The 21,015-nt window shown below is 40.1% G+C and overlaps 1 protein-coding gene across 3 annotated transcripts in view; it reads left to right on the top strand.

Annotated features, from left to right (window-relative positions):
* The window catches only part of FGD6 (FYVE, RhoGEF and PH domain containing 6), a 113,398-nt gene that overhangs the window by 64,717 nt on the left and 27,666 nt on the right, over window positions 1-21,015 (top strand). For all 3 annotated transcript variants that reach the window (XM_004269531.4, XM_049695022.1, XM_033427708.2), the window contains 3 exons: window positions 3,913-4,064; window positions 5,266-5,422; window positions 7,302-7,389. In XM_004269531.4, coding sequence (XP_004269579.1) covers window positions 3,913-4,064; window positions 5,266-5,422; window positions 7,302-7,389 — 397 coding nt within the window. The remainder of the gene's footprint in view (window positions 1-3,912; window positions 4,065-5,265; window positions 5,423-7,301; window positions 7,390-21,015) is intronic.

The raw sequence follows: 21,015 nt of genomic DNA, 5'->3' as shown, positions 1-21,015 counted from the left end.
GGATGGTAGCCCACGAGGTGAGGGAATGAATTGGGGCCAGGGCTGCGCTGTGCAGTTAAGAAGGCCATCAGTTATGAGTAAGGCCCTTGGTCTGAGTTGCACTGGCCTGGAGGAAGGGGTGCTCTTTTCTGTTTTCAAAAATCCACGATGAAGACTAACAATGGCGCTCGTAGTACTTGTTTAAAATATGTAACTCTCTGGGTCTTAGGAATAATATTTAATAGCTGGGTATAAACTCTCTAAATTCCTGTTGTCTTTGTTAAACGTTCTTCTTTTGCACTTATATTTCTCTTTTATTCTGACATGCTACTCATAATTTTAAAAAAGGCATCATAGCCCATTCATTCCTCTAGAGCTGTCGACACCACCCAGTAGTACTGGAAAAAAACTGAAGTTTTGCCTGGTATGTGACAGTGTCCTCCAGTTAGAGGTGGCCACCTCACTGGTCAGTGCAGTGTGGATTTGGCTAGTGTCTGTCACATGTGTCTTAAATAAACCAGTTTCCTTTTTGGCAATGGTGGCAGACATATGGAATACAGAGTCTAGCAAAAGCTGTGTCAAACAGGGTCCTTAAGCACTTAGCAGCTAATGTCTGCTGTCACTGTCCTGGCTGAGGAAATGCCTTCCAACTGGAAAATAAAAGTCATCCTGCTGCCAAGGGACAAACATATTCATCATTTATCCTACCAGAAGAAAGGGCAGTGCTTCTTGTTTTGCTGAACAAGGAAACTCTTGTGTCTAAATTATATTAATCATTAAACTGGTAATATTAAAAAAAAATGCTATGGAAGATGTTTAACTGTTGTGCTTTGAATACATTTACAATTGAGGATGTTATTCGTGGTATGTAAATATATTCTGTATAGTTCTGTCTGATGGCAGGTCTAATGACTTTCGAAAGTGTTAAGTTGGCTCTATTTTCTCTCAGTAAATATGAATGCTGATAGAAACAAGCTGTTAGGAGATGGAATTTGGCCCAGATCCATTTGGTTTCTGGAGCTGTTTTGTGTGGTTTTCTGGATTGTAGTTTATACAAGTAACGAATTCTTATTTTATATTAAAGTAATTAGTTGTCAAAGTAGTTCTTTAGTTACTGGTCTAACTAGTTGATTCCTTTGGGTTAATATGACGGTTTTGGGCTGATAAAGTTAGTCCCAGGTACTGAGGCCTAAGTGAAGGGTTTATTAGCACTTGTTGAACATAGGATTTGACTTGTCTAAAATATACCTTAGAAGAGGAATCGTTTTTTAATTTTTTTGTGGCCACCCCTCACGGCATGCGGGATCGCGGCATGTGGTATCTTAGTTCCCTGACCAGGGATAGAACCCATGCCCCTACAGTGGAAGCCCAGAGGTGGAGTCCTTACCACTGGACCACCAGGGAATTCCCAGAAGAGGAATCTTTTTGTGTACTTTTATTTATTTTTTTACATAAACATATATTCATTCTTTTTTAGATTCTTTTCTCGTATAGGTTATCACAGAATATTGAGTAGAGTTCCCTGTGCTATACAGTAGGTCCTTGTTGGTTATCTGTCTTATATATAGTAGTGTGTGTGTTCATCCCAAGCTCCTGATTTATCCCTCCCCCTCACATTTCCCCTTTGATCACCATAAGTTTGTTTTCAATATCTGTAAGTCTTTTTGTTTTGTAAATAAGTTCATTTGTATTGTTTTTTAAATTAGATTCCACATATGAGTGATATCATATGATATCTGTCTTTCTCTGTCTGACTTTACTTAGTATGATACTCTGTAGGTCCATCCATGTTGCTGTAAATGACATTATTTCATTCTTTTTTTTAATGGCTGAGTAATACCCCATTGTATTTGTACACACACACACACACACACAGACACACATATAAACATCTTCTTTATCCATTCATCTGTTGATGGATATTTAGTTTGCTTCCATGTCTTTTGTGTGTGTGTGTGTGTGTGTGTGTGTGTGTGTGTGTGTCTGCACCACAAGGCCTGTGGGAATCTTAGTTCCCTGGCCAGGGATTGCATCCGTGCCCCCTGCAATGGAAGTGTGGCATCTTAACCACTGGACCACCAGGGAAGTCTCCTCCATGTCCTGGCTATTGTAAATAGTGCTACAATGAATATTGGGGTGCATGTATCCTTTTGAAGTATGGTTTTCTTTCTCATATATGCCCAGGAGTGGGATTGCTGGATCATATGGTAGTTCTATTTTTAGTTTTTTTAAGGAACCTCCATACTGTTCTCCATAGTGGCTGTACCAATTTACATTCCCACCAACAGTGTTAGGAGGGTTCTCTTTTCTCCACACCCTTTCTAGCATTTGTTTGTAGACTTTTTGATCATGGCCGTTCTGACCAGTGTGAGGTGGTACCTCACTGTAGTTTTGATTTGCATTTCTCCGATAATTAGTGATGTTGAGCATCTTTTCATGTGCCTCTCTGCCATCTGTAGGTCTTTGGAGAAACGTCTATTTAGATCTGCCCATTTTTTGATTGGATTGTTTGCTTTTTTGACATAGAGCTGCATGAGCTGTTTATATATTTTGGAGATTAATCCCTTGTTGGTTGCTTTGTTTGCAAATATTTTCTCCCATTCTGTGGGTTGTCTTTTTGTTTTGTTTATAGTTTCCTTTGCTGTGCAGAAGCTTTCACATTTAATTAGATCCCATTTGTTTATTTTTGTTTTTATTTTCATTACTCTAGGAGCTTTTTGTGTACTTTTAAATTAGGTATGAGGTTGCTGCCCTTCACAAGAAGCATAAGAAATACTAATGGTTACTGTATGTTTGTAAGGGGTAGGTGCTGAAAGGATCAGGGAAGAAATCAGGGTCTTTTTTTGTTTATTTGATTTGCCCAGTGAATTCCTGAAGGGAAAGCAGTTAGAAAGGAGAAAGAAGATAAAGCCTAGTAGAGAGTCTGCTTTACCCAACCTTTGCTTTGCAGTTTTAATTAAACCTCCTGTTTCTAAGAAGGAATAACCTTTGTTACTGAATCCTCAGGACTGTAGAACAGAGTCCACCATTGTTTTACTTATCCCCTGGGGGTAGGCTTCAAGATAGAGTGAAATCTAGAGAAGTACCGTCTCCAACCCCACCCTTTCCAAATCCTCTGGAGTGATAGGGTGGGGTGGGGTGGGCCTGTCTTAAAACATGGTATAAATAGTCTTACAGGGAAAAGTGCTATGTGATGAGAAAAGTTTTTATTTGTGAAAAGTATAGATTCTGGTGAATTTATGGGGAGGTTGGATAGAGGGAGGAAAGAGTTTAAGGTCCAGAGTTAAAATGTTTTGTTGATTCTGTGTGTCAAATACATTGTAAGAAGCTTTGTGTGCAGTATCTAATTAAAGTCTCATAACCCATGTAACAGATGAGGAAAATGGAGCTAGCTCAAACAAACACAGTATTCTAGGAGTAAGGGCTTGGATCCAGTATTCTCTGATTATCAAGAATGCACTACCCTCCACATGCCTCACTTAGAATGCTCCAGCATTTGGGAAATAATTACTGAAAGTGGACAAAGGGACACTTCCAAAATAAAATTAAGATCTGGAGACTTTTAAAATAAATGGATTTTGTTCATATAGTAGTATTGGAATAATTTTAAGGACTACTTAGAGTTGCAGTACAATTTCCAGATACCCCCTTAGTATAATTACTAAGTTTGGAGATCAAACTAAAAGATTTAAGAGAAATATCACAGTCTGTTTTAAAACCAAATATCCACCCCAGCCATTTTGTGTGTGTGTGTGTGTGTGTCCTATCCAAGTAAGTGGGATAGGAGGAAGTGGGTACTTTTCAATTTGAGTTCTTCGTGGGAAATACAATTTGCAGTTTATATTGTTTTAGGGAAGAGAGTGACTGGGGAAAAAGCTTTTTATTAAGTTACATACGTATGTATATTGTTTTTCCTCCTCTGAACTGTAACAGGATTTCCGGGATGCAGTAGCCCATGCTTCCAGGCAACTTGGGAAACCAGTGATTGAGGACCGGATCCTAAATCAGATCCTATACTACTTGCCTCAGCTGTACGAGCTCAATCGGGATCTCCTGAAGGAACTGGAGGAAAGAATGTTGAACTGGTAAAAATGGACTGACCAGCTTTCCCAGTTTCCAAGTTTAGATGAGGCCATAAGGGCCCTGCGTATGACAGAGGCATTGTTCCTGACATTGTGTTTTTTCAGTATATTGAGTGTTCTTGGCAGTTACCTGTGGATTGATCACTTCGGATGGCCAGAATTCTCTGTTGCACCTAGCTCGGTACTCTAAATTTTTAAATTCTTTGGCAATGTTGCCTCAAAAGCAGGAAGGGCGCATAGTCAGCCAATTTAACTTTCTATAGGTGACCTTTATAATCAGGATTTTTGAAATTGGGAGACTTTAGTTGATGTATTCACATTGGAAACATTTTTAAATGTCTCATCTATCTTTTTGGAGCTTCGAGCCAGGAAACGGCATTTTGGAAAGGAGGGCATTCACCGAGATAATAGGAAGATTTGTTATTTGGTTTAGAAAATTTACACATATATGACATCATTGCAGATGTTGTAGGTTTTAGAACAGGGAAAGAATACCAAAGGTTAACTGCTTTTACTGGTCTTTAGACAGTAACAGAAACTTTGGTGACATCTTTGGAAATGTGTACAGTTTGGTCTAGGGGGATTGAATTTATTGTTGAAGTCCGTGGGGAACCCAAAATAACAACATAGTGTATCACCTACTTTCATGATAAAAATGATGAAAATTTCCCTCTAAGCTTTCTTTATACATAATCCAGGAAAATACCTCTGCCTGTTTTGCAGATATCTTGCTTCTGCATGTTGGGAAAATATGCTAAATAGTGATTAATAATTAGCTGCATCCTAAGTATAAAATTACACAGAGTTTAAGGGCTGAGGAATGATTAAAAGCTATTTTTTAAAAGCATGATAAAATAAAACATAATTAAAAAGTGTTTTCCTGTCCATACTTTATCATTACTCTTATAAAAAGTTATCTTAAAAGTTCATCTGAATTTTCTGAACAGTCTCTGGCTATACAGAAGCATGAGATGGTGAAAGCAGGGAGACCAGTCAGAGGACTGGCAGAGTCCAGGCAAGATGTAATTAATGGTAGCAATAATGGAAATGGGAAAGAGTGGGCATTTGGGGATATTTCTTACAAGAAGAGGAAAAAAAAGGTAAGTTGATGGCTTGGAAATGGGGCTCTGCTCATCATTGGATATGTTTTGGATACCGTAATGACTCTTTTTTCTGTTTTTGTCTATCTCTTCTCTATCCTTAGGACGGAACAACAAAGAATTGCTGATATCTTTGTAAAGAAGGGACCATATCTAAAAATGTATTCCACCTATATCAAGGAATTTGATAAGAATATAGCTTTGTTGGATGAGCAGTACAAGAAAAACCCAGGTTTTGCTGCTGTTGTTAGAGAATTTGAGGTATTTTTGCTACCGTCCTCTGTTTTGCTACCATTTCTCTGTTTTGAAACTAAAAATATTAGTGAATTCCAGTTACAGCAAACTAGAAAAGTTTTAGTAGTATTAAGATATGGCTGATTTCTAATTTGTACGGTAATTAAACTTTAAAATCATTTGTCGTCTTTTCTTCCCTCTTTTCCTTTCTTCTGAAGTCTTCATGCTATTGATATTAAGAATGGAAGTGTGGTACATACAGCTATGGCAACTGATAATTGACCCAGGTTTTCATCAGTGTCCAGTGAGTTGTTCTGTTGCCTTGGCAGCAAAAGAAAACATGACGGAGAAAGTTAGCTGTCTAATATCTAATGATGCTTGCATGATCGATGCTTTTTTTTTTTTTTTTTGGTGGTACGCGGGCCTCTCACTGTTGCGGCTTATCCCGTTGTGGAGCACAGGCTCTGGACGCGCAGGCTCAGCGGCCATGGCTCATGGGCCCAGCCGCTCCGCGGCATGTGGGATCTTCCCAGACCAGGGCACGAACCCGTGTCCCCTGCATCGGCAGGCGGACTCTCAACCACTACGCCACCAGAGAAGCCCTTTTTTTTTTTTTTAAAGCTTATGTCTCATTACTTCTCATTTCTTTTTTCTTTTTTTAAAATAAATGTATTTATTTATTTTTATTTTTGGCTGTATTGGGTCCTCTTTGCTATGCGCGAGCTTTCTCTAGTTGCGGCGAGTGGGGGCTACTCTTAGTTACGGTGTGCAGGCTTCTCTTGTTACTGGGTATGGGCTCTAGGCATGCGGGCTTCAGTAGTTGTGGCACACGGCCTCAGTAGTTGTGGCACACGGGCTTAGCTGTTCCGCGGCATGTGGGATCTTCCTGGACCAGGGCTTGAACCCGTGTCCCCCGCATTGGTAGGCGGATTCTTAACCACTGTGCCACCAGGGGAGTCCCTCGATGCTTTCTTAACATGCATTGTCATTATACTTTCATAATTATTCTACATACCAGACCCTGGATGTAAATATTTAGAAAAAGATAGAACCATCATATTTGAAAAAACTCTTTCCTTCCCACTTGAGCTGTGTAAGAACACCAGGACATCTTAGAAGGCAGGGACATTTTCACTTGGCCATTTTGATGTCACCCCACAGTAAATACCTTTATTGGAGATAGGAGGAGAGGCTCAGCAATGGGCACCAGTATCTGTTGTACATACTAAGAAAAAAACTTTCGGCAGAATCAAATGACCTTGTGGTCAAGTCGAAAGTGTTCCAGAATCAAATGTTCCCATATACAGTGTGATTTGGGGGCTGTGTTTCGTAGCCATTCATCTGAGAAAGTTTACATTCTTCAGGCTTATAAGACGAGGTTTGCTTAGCAAGGCTGCCTTTTCACGTTGTCCTTAATTTCTGCATTCTCCCCAGCACCAACTGTTGTTATTATGAGTATATTGATGATAGGCTCTGATGGTTATTTGAATCCAGTTCCCAGTAGTTTTATTTCTGCCACCTTATTTTGGGGGCCAGGCATTTCCTTCTTGGTTGTTGGGTTGGTGTGTGTTCATGAATACATTGGTAGATGCTTTTCTAAGTGGTAGCTGCTGCCTCTGATTGGCCTACAACTCAGACTGCAGCCTCCCCCCTCCACCTTCTGCGAGAGGGCTGTGAATTTCCCAATGAGTCAGTGCTTTCAGAGATGTATCTACAAGAGGGTGTAGACTCCATGGTGAGTGGTTCTGGTTTCCCACTCAGCATAGGAGCTGTGCCTTGAAGGGAGCTTCTCCACGAATCCCAGATTTGCTGGCTATTTAAAGTTCGGCTTCCCGAGCACTTGGATCTGGGTCCCTTGCTTCTTAAGAAAATGCGTGTGTTTACTTTGGATGCCTTTTCCTTTCAGATGAGCCCACGCTGTGCTAATCTGGCCCTCAAGCACTACCTGCTCAAGCCGGTTCAGAGGATCCCCCAGTACAGGCTGCTGCTAACAGGTGGGCTTCTCTGGCAGATTACCAACCAAGCAACTCCTGTCATTCTTAGGAAACCCTGCCTTTCCTAAGAACACCTCTCTTTTTCTATCCGGTAGCCTATTTTCCTAACACATGAATTTATACATTGCTGGCAGCCTCACGTAGACATTGCCGGCACTGAACTTCTTTAGTTCTTCGGTCATCCATGTGCATTCTCTGCTCTAGGCATTCATATGTGTTAATTCCTTTTGCTCAGAACTTCTTTTACGGTCTCAGCCCCACAATGCTGTGTCGTTTTACCTGGTTAATATTATTAATTCCAAGAAGGTACTTTCCCAGCCACTCAAGAATGAGGTTTAAAAAAAAAAAAAAAAAAAAAGAATGAGGTTTAGAGGGTCACTCCCACATATTTGTATATCAACTACCATGGCCCTCTAGTTACTTACTTCAAAGGGTTGTTATAAGGATTGATTGATGAGCTATGTGCTTAGAATAGTGCCTTGGTCATAGTAAGTTCTAAATAAGTATTAGCTGCTATTATTGTAGTATCCATATCCTTATCATCATGATTGTCATTATGTCTGGTCATTGTCTGTATCTTCTACTGGAGCTTCAGGATTACAGGACTGTGTGTCTGGTTTACCACTGTAATAGTTAAAAAAAGAAAAAGAAAGCTATGATTTGAGTGAAGGCACACACTGTGCTCAGGACTTTATATTCATTGGGTCTTTAAGTCTTCACCATAGCTATGCATATATCACAATATTATTTACATAGATGAAATAACAGGCTTATAGCGATTGAGTGGTCTGGCATCATGAAAAGCGAGTATAGTCTCAGTACCAAACATAGTATCCAACACATACTACTACTAGGTCCTCTGTGGTATTTGCCGAGATGGACTGGATATGCAGTGACTTAATATACATATATAATGTGCATTAAGAACTATGTCAAGGACTTCCCTGGTGGTCCAGTGGTTAAGACTTTGCACTTCCAATGCAGGGGGCACAGGTTTGATCCCTGGTTGGGGGACTAAGATCCTGCAGGCTGCACGGCATGGCCTAAATAAATAAATGGATAGCTAGATAGATGGTGCACGGCATGGCCAAAATAAATAGATAGATAAGTATCTAGATAAATAAATAAAGAATTGAAGAATTGTGTCCAAATGCACAAGAATATTCAAATGCCACTACCACTCTAAATTCAATCAGTTGTAATTTTATGTAAATAGATTTTGAGGTACTTGGTTCCTATTAGTGTTCTTAAGCAGTGGCACCCCGGCTTTAATCCTTAATCACTTTCTCTTAAGCCAAGAGCTATACTGAATGAGGTAGGTGAATTCTGGAAGCCTTCATACCTTCCAAGCTTGCCTAGTGAACTGCTGATGAGGAAGGCCTGCCTTTCAGCCCCAGGACTGGCTACCCTGGGTATTTCTACTTAATTTGAATTTCTAACTGTGAATCAGGCACTAGATTTCTCTCTGGAATGACATAGGCAAACCACATAATTTGAGGATATCCTGTCCATCTGTACTTTCTTTCCTCTGCATTTGGCAGAGATTTAGACTACACAGGGCAAAAGGAAGTGCCCATACATGTGTTGTGTTTTTGCTAGATAAATTCAATGCTGTATCATAAATGAGCTATTGAATGGCTTAGGCTATTTCTACAGCTATCGAATTAAGTACTGTTTTTAGTGGCAAAAGACTATGGTTTCAAATGAGAGAAGGATGGAGCAAGGTTCTGAAATTTTCATGTAAAAATATTTTTTTTCCCACACTGTGACTGATCTAAGTAAAAGAGTTACACATGTGTTTAATGTAGGTTTCATACTGAGTTTGATTTTAATTGATTAATGGTACAATAGCAATGGCAAGTTTTAAAAATTCTCTTTAAGAGAACAGATTTCATTTGTTTTATAACCAACATGATGTGAGCTTGGGGTTAGTTTTGAGCTTTGTCTTCTTTAATCTCAAAGCCCTCCCCACCCTTAACTTGGAAAATCTCCATTATTTAAATGATGTACCATACTTTATATATAGCAGACCCTTAGTGGATTTATTTGTTCAAGGTTACAAAGTCAGGACTAAAGTTGAAGAAAGAACATAGACTTTGTAAAGCAATAACTGATGATTCATTCTATGCCGTTTCTTCCATTGATTCAAATTCTTCCCTTCCTCCACCTGACCTGAAGTCCACCATTACCTCCAAAGCCATCTCTGATTACTCCAGTTCTCCTTAACCCTTTGTATTGGTGCAGTGTGACTTAGTAAATATTTATTTGATGCCTTGTGAATTTGCTAATATTTATATGACTTGAATGTTGATTCCTTAATTTTTTTTTTGCGGTATGCGGGCCTCTCACTGTTGTGGCCTCTCCCGTTGCGGAGCACAGGCCCCGAACGCGCAGGCTCAGCTGCCATGGCTCACGGGCCCAGCCGCTCCACGACATGTGGGATCTTCCCGGACTGGGGCACAAACCTGTGTCCCCTGCATTGGCAGGCAGACTGTCAACCACTGCGCCACCAGGGAAGCCCTGATTCCTTAATTTGATTATAAACTCTTTGAGGTCAAGGAGTGAGTCTTTTAATTAATAATTAATAATTTAGTGCACCCCAGTATATCTGGGTCCCTTTGGGATAGCTTGGAAGCTGTTTAGGAAATAATTCTGGTTGGTTTTAAGCTACATTTAAAACATCCCTTTAACCAGAATATCTGTAGCTTAATTAAAGGACAACATTGAGAGAGAGAATTTCAGAGAGTCTCTCCTCCAGAGAGGTGAAGTGTCTTGCCCCAGCAACACAAATAGTGTCTATTAGTTGAAGCACCTGTGGTCATATAATCCTAAGGACATATGGGGGTTGGTACCAAAAGTTTGTTTTATATGTTTTTTGTTTTTTTGTGTGTGTGTGTGGTATGCGGGCCTCTCACTGCTGTGCCCTCTCCCATTGCGGAGCACAGGCTCCAGACACACAGGCCCAGCGGCCACGGCTCACGGGCCCAGCCGCTCCGCGTGGCATGTGGGATCCTCCCAGACCGGGGCACGAACCCGTGTCCCCTGCATCGGCAGGCGGACTCTCAACCACTGCATCACCAGGGAAGCCCTTTTATACGTATTTTTATTTAAAACTCTTATTTTCCAATACTCCTTTTTGTTGTGTTCTGATTTCTATATACTCTGCAAGATATTTCTACTTTTGTTATCAAAGTGCCCCTATCTACGCACTTAGATTTTTAGAAGTTGGATTTTAAGTCTTAGGTTTGCATCTGTTCAAACATGTGAATTAACTCTGGATCCTCATCTTTGGATAAACAAGCTCAATGATTTAATCCTCCACACAACCTTGTGAGGGAAGTCTTGATACTTTTATTTCCATTTTAGAATTTGGAATAATTCCAGGGGCACAGAGTATACAGGAACAGAGAGAAAGAGTGAGATTATTTCAGGCAACTCCTGACAACTTCGATTTATTGAGTTTCAGGCAGAGAAAGGGATTCCTACCTGGCTTGATATAAGTAGGTTTGTGCCCACCTTGGCTTCTTGGGAAGGGAAGATTGAGAAATGCAGGGATGAAGTACAGATAAGGTAAGATAGTTTCTTTTGGAGTCCTTTAGAGAAAGGTAAGTGGAAATCCCCAGATACAGCAGTCCTGCCCCTACTGTTCAAACAAGCATCCTATTGTCTGCAGTGTTTTCTTCAGGACCTAATATGAGTTTCTAGTGGGTATTTTACTTAGGCTATTTCTTCCTTCGTTGTAGTAAAAAATTTCCAACTGAATTCTTGGTAATATTTTTTTAAGCTCAGCTCAAAATAGGATCAAAGAAAATGTGTATGTTGCATAATGAAATGCTTAAGATTAGAATTGTTTTTTTTTTAAGTAGTAAAGAAAGTGATTTACTTAATTTAAGCAGGAAAAACTTGTAAATTTTACCTTTATTTTGGCCACCTAAGAGCAGTGGATCTGGCCAGATCTTTCAATCTGTGTGGGGCCCACATCCTATGTGAAGTTAGGACAAAGGGGGACCTTGAGGCAGTAGTGAGGGAACAATTTTTAAAAAGTGAACAGATGCTGCTAAAGGAGCAGCATTAATTTTTTACCACTGCTTATTTCCTTCCTCCTCATCAGTTCAGGGTAGAGTCTATCTTTTTTTATCCTAACTCAGTGTCTGCATAGATTCTGGCACATAACAGGGACTCAGTAAACTGAAAGGCTTAGGGAAGTAAATGTTGTTCCTTTTTATGAGGTTGAGAACCCCTATGCAGTGATGCCTGTGAACATTTGATGGATGGATGGATTGAAAAATTGCTTTTAAGAGTAAAAACACTCTTCCAGTTACCCAGAAACAAAACTGTGGAAAGGACTAAAATGCTTCTCTTTCCTTGTCTTTCCTCCATCATAAGATCTGCTAACTAGTTTTCCTCTGCTTCTGCTTCCTGCCCTTTCCATTTCCCTTGTTATGCTCCAGGCCAGGCCTTTCTAAACTCACGCCAAGTTGTGGCAATATATTCCTATTGGTCATGCTCCCTTTATCACGCCCGCTTCCAAGAAGACCATAGAAAAAACACACTCCTCCCATGTCTCCACTTTGCTCTCACACTACCACGCTCAACACTTCTGACCCCAGATATATAGGTTTTTTCCCACACCAAGCGACTCTCTTCAACACCAGCTACGTGTCCTATAATTCAATTCAATTCTGACACTGTCTACCTGGAGATAGTGGGCTCAGTTCCACAAGCCTGACCCTTCCAAACTTCAGATGCCATTCGCAAGTCCCAGGCTGTAACCTATATTTCTGACCGACCGACTGTAAATCTCGGTTCCCATGGCTTTCTCCTTGGATTTGAAAGTTTGCTGGAATGGCTCACAGAACTCAGGGGAACACCTGTTTACGCTTACTAGTTTATTATAAAAGGGTATGCTAAAAGATAAAAATGAACTTCATATGGAAGAGATACATAGGGCAAGGTATGGGGGGTGGAACTCCCATGCCCTCTCTGGGCACACTAGCTCCCTAGAACCTCACCAAACCCTGTATTCTGGGGGTTTTATAGAGGATTCATCACGTAAGCATGACCCATCATTAACTCCACTTCTAGCACCTCTCCCCTTCCTGGAGGATGGAGAGTAGGGCTGAAAGTTTTAAGCTTTTAATCATGGCTTGGTCTTTGTGGTGACCAGTCCCCATCTAGGAGCCGACCAAGAGTCACCTCATTATAACAAAGGACACTACTGTCACTTAGGAAATTCCAAGGCGGCTTTGTGTCAGAACTAGGGTCAAAGACCAGATATTAGAACAAAAGATGCACCTACTGCCCTTTTTTTTAAATGAATTTTTGCTATGATATTTTTTAATAAATTTATTTATTTATTTATTTTTGGCTGCATTGGGTCTTTGTTGCAGCGCATGGGCTTCTCATTGCGGTGGGTTCTCTTGTTGCGGAGCACGGGCTCTAGGCATGTGGGCTTCAGTAGTTGTGGCACGCAGGCTTCAGTAGTTGTGGCTTGCGGGCTCTAGAGTGCAGGCTCAGTAGCTGTGGCACACAGGCTTAGTTGCTCCGCAGCATGTGGGACATGGCTCGAACCCATGTCCCCTGCACTGGCAGGCAGATTCTTAACCTCTGCGCCACCAGGGGAGTCCCACTCCTAGTGCTCTTATCTCTCAGAAAATTACAAAGATTTGGGGAGCTCTGTGCAAGGAACCAGGGCCAGAGACCCTACAGTTGGCCCTTGATATCAGCAGATTCGGAACCTATGGATAGGGAGGGCTGACTGTACTACACCACTTTATATAAGGGAATTGAGCACCCACAGATCCTGGTATCTGAGAGGAGTGCTGGAACTAATCCCCCGCAGATACCAAGGGATAACTGTGTATATGTTTTCTATCATTTCACAGATACACTTTTTTGTGTGTGTGTGTGTGGTACGCGGGCCTCTCACTGTTGTGGCCTCTCCCATTGCGGAGCACAGGCTCCGGACGCGCAGGCTCAGCGGCCATGGCTTACGGGCCTAGCCGCTCTGTGGCATGTGGGATCTTCCCGGACTGGGGCACAAACCCGTGTCCCCTGCATCGGCAGGCGGACTCTCAACCACTGCGCCACCAGGGAAGGCCACAGATATAGTTTTATTCTGCTTATTAGGAAAGTTGAAAACCTGCTTATCCTACCATAATGATGGATACATGTCATTACACATTTATCCAGACCCACAGAATGTACAACACCAAGAATGAACTCTAATGTAAACTGTGGATTGTGGGTGATCATGATGTGTCAGTGTAGGTTCATCCATTGTAACAAATGGACCACCCTGATGGGGTATGTTGATGACGGAGGAGGCTGTGCATTTGTGGGGGCAGGAGATGTATGGGAAGTCTTCATACCTTACCCTCAATTTTGCTATAAATGTAAAACTGCTCTGAAAAGTTAAATCTTACTTTAGAAAAAAACATGATTTATCCACAGTATAAAGACCACAATTATAAACCTGTTCTATATAACCAAAGAATTGCCCAAACCTTAATTTCCTTTGTTCTAGCTGCATTCATTTTCTTACCCTCTCCTGAAACCTGACTTTCAAGGCCAGATTCTCACCTCCATTAATCAATCACCTACTCATTCAACCAGTATTGATACAGGCTGGCGCTGAGCTGGGCACCTGTATACACTGGCAGACAACACAGTGGTGGTCCCTGCCCTTATGGAGCTTACAGTCCTACTCTTTGGGGCCACACCCAACCCCTCAGGGTCCCTCCCAGCTCTTCCTCTTCTCAGTTCCTAAAATTTATATTGATCTGGTCACCTTTTTTTTTTTAAGTTTAACCCATTTCTTTTCCTCCAGGTCTTCTTCTTTTTTTTTTTTTAATATTTATTTACTTATTTTATTTTTGGCTGCATTGGGTCTTCGTTGCTGCACGCAGGCTTTCTCTAGTTGCGGTGAGCGGGGGCTGCTCTTCATTGCGGTGCACGGGCTTCTCCTTGCGGTGGCTTCTCTTGTTGCAGAGCACGGGTTCTGGGCACGCGGACTTCAGTAGTTGTGGCACGCGGGCTCAGTAGTTGTGGCTCACGGGCTCTAGAGCTCAGGCTCACTAGTCGTGGCGCACAGGCTTAGTTGCTCCACGACATGTGGGATCTTCCTGGAGCAGGGCTCGAACCCGAGTCTCCTGCATTATCAGGCGGATTTTCAACAACTGCACCACCAGGGAAGTCCCTGGTATTTTTTTAAATTAATTAATTCATTTATTTATTTATTTGGTTGCGCCAGGTCTTAGTTGCAGCACACAGGCTCCTTAGTTGCAGCTTGTGGGCTCCTTAGTTGTGGCAGGCGGGCTCCTTAGTTGCGGCATGCAAACTCTTAGTTGCAGCATGCATGTGGGATATAGTTCCCTGGCCAGGGATCGAACCCAGGCCCCCTGCATTGGGAACACGTAGTCTTATCCACTGTGCCACCAGGGAAGTTCCTGGTCACTTGTTTGAGTGAGAATATTCTGAGGATTTATTTTTGTAGGGGTCACTTTTTTTTTTTTTTTGAAGGGATCTTTTGTGCCTATAAAAAGTATGTTACATATTATAAAAAAACAAAGTTCATCTTCTACCATCCAGGGATGACTATCATATATCCTTTTAGGGTTGGTGTTTTTTTGTTAGGTGGGGTTTTTTTGTTTTTTATTGTCTTTTTTGTGTGTTATATGTATTATAAGTTTTTCAGTGAAAAGCCTTTTATTTGTGGAAAGCTACTACATTGGTGTTGAAACAAGGTGAATCAGTGGGGATCATAGTGGAGAAAATATAATGAAAAATATAATTTAAAAATTCCTCTGAAGTATTTTTTCCATTTTTGTATTTGCAGAGGGGAAGAAAGGCTTTTGAACTTTGATTAAATTTGGATCAGGTAGTTTCTTTGATCTTGTTCAAAATATTTATAAGTGACTTTAACAACATATTATATTACTTTTCCTATAATCTTTGCCTTTAGTCTGGGATGGCATTAACTCCCTCTAGGTTTTAGAAATCCAGGGTTTCCCATGTTGGTAGAAAATGGGATATTAAAAACATCTGTTCTGTTCTGAAGCTATAAATTTGAGTTATGAACAGGCTAATAAGCAGATTTGACAAAAGATCAGAATCAAATTAATGCATGACTTTTAAAAATCCCTTCCTGAAAATTGAAACTTTTGCTTCTGAAAATTCAAACTTCTGGTTAGCAAGTGTTTGTTTGAAAACCATAGGCTAAAATCATTCTTACACTTTCTCTAGAGCAGAACTTGATGAAAGGTGAGACTGTCCTGGACACCAGCCAAAGAATTTATTTTCTGAGGAACCCAAAGTCCCTGATATAAAGCAGCTCCGTCCATGTAAAATGGGAGGGTGATAATTAGCTCAGCTCTTGTTCTGTTGCAATTCATTTTTAATCATAGTTGTGAATAAGGTATTTTGAGAGATGATATGTAATAAATTATGTCCATGAAGTATTTTAATACTACAGAAAGACTTCAGGATATAAGAGGTAAGCACATTTTATCTGCTTGTTCTATTAAATTATAGCTTTTAAATGTAATCTCACTTTCTGTATAAAACAAGTGTTCTTAACCTTTTTAAGGTTAAGCCAGAATCCCTCTGGGAATGTGGTGAATCCTATGGCTCTTGTCTCGGAGTAATTTTTGAAGTTACAGAACAGAATTCGTAAGATTAAGAGGAAACCAATTGGCCTGAAATAAAGTTATTAAAATAATTTTGAAGAGTGACAGAGTAATACATGTGCTTCTTTAGGTAATACATTAAACAGGAAGAGGTGGTGTGGATCTAGGAACTGTCATGATTTTGAAGTACTGGTGAGAGTAAACAATATTTTGAGATGCCTGCAACAACCGTAATGTCATATAAAAAACATGCGATTTCTATGGTGATAAAGCCCTGGTGTCATTGATAATACTGTGATTTGTTGACTACATTCGTAATGGAAGGAAATTCCGTATTTCACTTAGAGATTAGTAGAAAGATTTTTTGGTTTTGCCCGTCCAAGTTTGTAGACCCTCTGAATTCTACCCATAGACATTACTGCAAAGCCATTCTTTTTCCAATTCTCAGTATAGATTTGACTCGGATTCCCTGCAAGTAACCGAATGCCTCTGTTGCTGGAACGGGCCTTGCCAAAGATCTAGCAAGCTGACTCTGTTGCCAAAGAGTTTCCCTCTTAGTATGTGTCAGAATCATGGGCTCACATCAGGAACTGTTCCAGGGAATTCCCTCGTGGTCCATTGTTTAGGATTCTGCCCTTCCACTGAAGGTGTACAGGTTTGATCCCTGGTAAGGGAACTAAGATCCCACAAGCTGCACGGCCATTTAAAAAAAAAAAAAAAAAAAAGGAACTGTTCCAGTTGGAGAAGACACTGAAATTCAGTCAAACTTCAGTTTACTTTGGTGTTTATATTTGCTTTATTCTTCACTTAGCAGTTCTTTGGGTAGTAAAATATACTTGTCTCCCCAAACCTCAATAATTAGGGTAGTGGGGACCAAATTTGGATCAGAGGTTCCTTAAGTTAGACTTGCCTGCATCAAGGCCATTTCTGTACGTGTGAGATTCTCACTTGATAAACTGGCAGGCTTAAATGTATCCACAAAGAAAAGCAGTCTCAGTGAAGTCAAGATAATGGATGTTTACATTTGTTGACTTTCCTGTGGGTCTGACTCCCCTAAGGGCATTCTGTATATGCCAAGCCAACATGTCCCGCTAAAAAGGGACCAAAGGGAGATTCTGTCCATTGTAAGATCTGATCCAAAATTTTGTCCTAGGACGAGCCTGGCATCAGGTTTGGTTTGTGAGTCCTTTGGGCATGCCACCTCTGGACCAGACTTATCAAAGTAAGACAGGCCAGGGCTGCCTCGTGTGGCTTTGCCCTGACAAGGGCTCCCGGCTGAGTTCTAAGTCCAGCCAGCGCTCCGCTTGCCATATTGTGTGTCCTGGCGAGGGGCTGCATCAGCCCAGGAGAAGTGGCCTTTTTAATTCACAGAAAGGCATTGCCAGCTTTCCAAGAACATGAATCTGTGAACCTGAGAGCCCGGAAAGGTCACTTTTCTAACTTAGGCATCTCTGGGCCACATTCTCAGAGGCCGGAACTGACCTAATATTTGAGAAGCAGAATTAGAGCAGAGACTGGAGCACTTTTTAATTAGACCCTCAGAGTATCATCTCAACTGCTTAGTAAAATATGGAGCAAGAAGTGGTAACCCTAAATGAGTGTCATTTAGTCCATCATAAATTAAGGAAACATTTGTTGAATATGCACCAGACCTTGTTCTAGGTGCTGGGGGATATAAGGATAATTAATTCAGGCTCCTGGTCCTCCTGAAGCCCATGGTTTAGCATTTGTGCTTAAAGGGATACTTGACACTATAGAACCATTAACTTAGCTTTTAACTAGTTTGCTGGCACTCCATATTCTCATTAAGGTTAACTTAGTTTGCAATTTTTCCACATATCAAAATGATTTTGTGTATAGTAATAAATAGAGTACATCATTAAAGAATATTCTGAGAGGGAAACATCAGTCAATACGTATTTTAAAACATCAGCAGTTAAAGACATGTAATACCGTTGCAAAAACAGACCTATTGATTAAAAATAATAATTATTATTCTGCCATTGGAATAGGGAGGTAACTTGAAATAGACTGTTGTTTATAAGAATCTAGTGTTGACAAAGTAGGAAGTGCAAGACAATAGAAAGGATTATTTGGTGAATAACCTGTTAAAATTTGAAAAACTAATTAAAATTCATACATTATTGGATACACTAAAAATAAAATCAAAACTAGATATAGGGCTTCCCTGGTGGCGCGGTGGTTGAGAGTCCGCCTGCCAAAGCAGGGGACACGGGTTCGTGCCCCGGTCCGGGAAGATCCCACATGCTGCGGAGCGGCTGGGCCCGGGAGCCATGGCCGCTGGGCCTGCGCGTCCGGAGCCTGTGCTCCACAACGGGAGAGGCCGCACAGTGAGAGGCCCGCGTACCGCAAAAAAAAAAAAAAAAAAAAACTAAACTAAATATAAATAGGCAGAGCACAGAGGATTTTTAGGGTAGTAAAAATACTCTGTATGATACCATAATGATGGATACATTTCATTGTATATATTTGTCCAAACTCATAGAATGTACACCAAAGTGAGCCATAATGTAAACTGTGGGCTCTAGATGCTAATGATGTGTTGATGTAGGTTCATCAGTTATAATAAATGCCCAACTTTGGTGGGTGATGTTGATACTGAGGGAGGCTGTGCATGTGTGTAAGCAGAAGGTATATGGAAAATCTTTGTACCTTTCCCTCTACTGCTCTAAACATAAAACTGCATAAAGTCTTAACTTAAAAATAAAAAATTACATATGAAGCATTAAACTATAGGAAAACCAGGGAAAAAATAAAATTGGTTATTTATTAAAACTCTCAGGGTAGGGAGAGGAGGAGAGATGATTTTCTAAGCCCCCCAAATTAAAGAAATTATAAAGGAAAATATTGACACCTTTCAATGCTTCTATATAATAAAAACATTATAAAGGTTTAAAATATAGTTGAAATAAAAAGAAACAGTACACCAGAAAACATATTTGTAGCAAATATGAAAAATACTATTTCACTAAGAATATTAAAACTTTTATAGATATCTGGACCAAAAATATGAACAAACAGTTCACTCAGAAAAAGTATGCATAAGTACACTGTGGCATGTTTAAGATCCTCTGAATCATAAATATCAATTAAAATAAGTTATCAGTCCCCCCTACTACATTAGCAATAAAAAACTACAAAACTGGCAATCATTTAGTGAAGCTGGTATTTTCATATATAAATAATGATATTTTAAATTGGTATATCCTTTTAGGAAAGGTTTCTCATGATATATATAAAGTACTTAAAAAAAACAAAAACCTTTTCATTCCCATTGATATTCTGCCCCCTCCACATACACACCCAAAATATGAAGTATAGAAAAAGACAAATATATCAAGACATTGACCACTGTTACTTGTAATTAAAATAATCACACAATTTATTATTCAAACCCAGTACCTTTAAAGAGTGAAAGGGGCAGTATTTATAGTAATACCTGGACAACAGGTATATGGCAGAATCATATGGGCAAATTAGGATGTATGGCCATCCAATTTATAACAGCCAAAACAAGATAACTAAAAAATGACTTAAGTCTAATAATAGAGTACCGAAGTCCCATATCATATATCCCTGGAGTGGCATGTTTGCTACTCCTATGTATTAAAAAAAATGTGCGGTTTAGAATACTTTAAATGTGCTATAAAATTCTATATATTATTAAAATTAAGTAAAGTCAAACATTTATAAAAATAGAAGGAAATACTTCAAAATAAACAGTTGTTTTAGAGGGATGTTCATGGTATGCTTCATGATACTTTAGAATGAGAGTCATTAGTTTTTCAATCTGGGTCAAGCCTACTTATTTTATGTATGGGGATATTGACACCCAGAAATGCCACAGGACATGGTCAGTCACATACATACCTCTGCTAGACTTGGCTGGACAAAGAAAGTAAGAATCTGTCTTCTCACTCCCAACAAGGGCTCTTGAGCACTTCGCCAAGCCACCTTCAAGATGGCAGCAGTGTGTCTTACAACCTGATACTTGATCTTTATTTTGGTATTTAAAATAACCTCTACTCTGTTTCACAAGTCAGGATAATTTTAGGTGGCTTCTTTTAACATTTGAAATTTTGGCAAACAGGCTTTCATTGACTAGACTTATTATTCTCTGGATCTCATAATTCTGTATTTTGTTGCTGAGTTCATTACATATTTAGGGAGGAAAGAAGAAATCTAGATAATACAAAGCAAGACATGTCGTTAAATTCAAAACACTTGACTTTGGAACGTTACCCGGTCCTATATGCTAATTTCCTCTGTGCTCTGCCATCAACCGTTTCTGAGCACACAGTCTAGGAATCTTACTGGGTGCTGTTGAATTTAAAAGTCCCTAATTCCCACAGGTGACTCATTTATAGGAAATGGATACTGTACCTCTGAATCATTTTCTGCTGTAAGTTGATTATTCGTTGATTGGGCAATCACGGGATTGTAAGACTTACTAGGAGCCCATGTATTGAAAACTTAGACCTCTAACAAGGTATGGTATTTGTTGGGTCCTCATTCTTTCACTCTGGGTCTCATATATGAGGACAAAGTTAACTTGCATAGCTGTTGAGTCTGCACATGCTATGTTTTGGTTAGTTTTGTGCTGCTAATGTTGGATGATGGTGATGATGGGGACTGATTAACTTTTAATCAACGATGCCACCTGGTGGCCAGAAAGTACATTTTGTGGTGTCCAGGCATGCTGTACCAACCTTTTTTTCTTTGATATAAATAACCTCAGTAGCATTTGAGGCATTTTTATTACTGAAGTTTTGAAGAATCCTTGTTTGGTTTGGTGGAAACAGGAAAGTCATAGAATACCACAAGTCCAACATGGCAAATTGAGATGACTCCTCTGCTCTCCTTGATTTTTTAATGAAGCTCCAGCAGGATGCTAGGACCTAAATGATATGTAGTAAACAATTCCAAATGACCAATGCAGGAGTGTCTGTCTGGTTTCCCTTCCTGCGTTTCACCTGGG

Source organism: Orcinus orca, chromosome 11 (genome assembly GCF_937001465.1).
Source record: "Orcinus orca chromosome 11, mOrcOrc1.1, whole genome shotgun sequence".
In the NCBI taxonomy this organism is placed as follows: Eukaryota; Metazoa; Chordata; class Mammalia; order Artiodactyla; family Delphinidae; genus Orcinus; species Orcinus orca.
The sequence above is the reverse complement of the archived record's forward strand: the minus strand, read 5'-3'. Positions and strand labels throughout refer to the sequence as shown.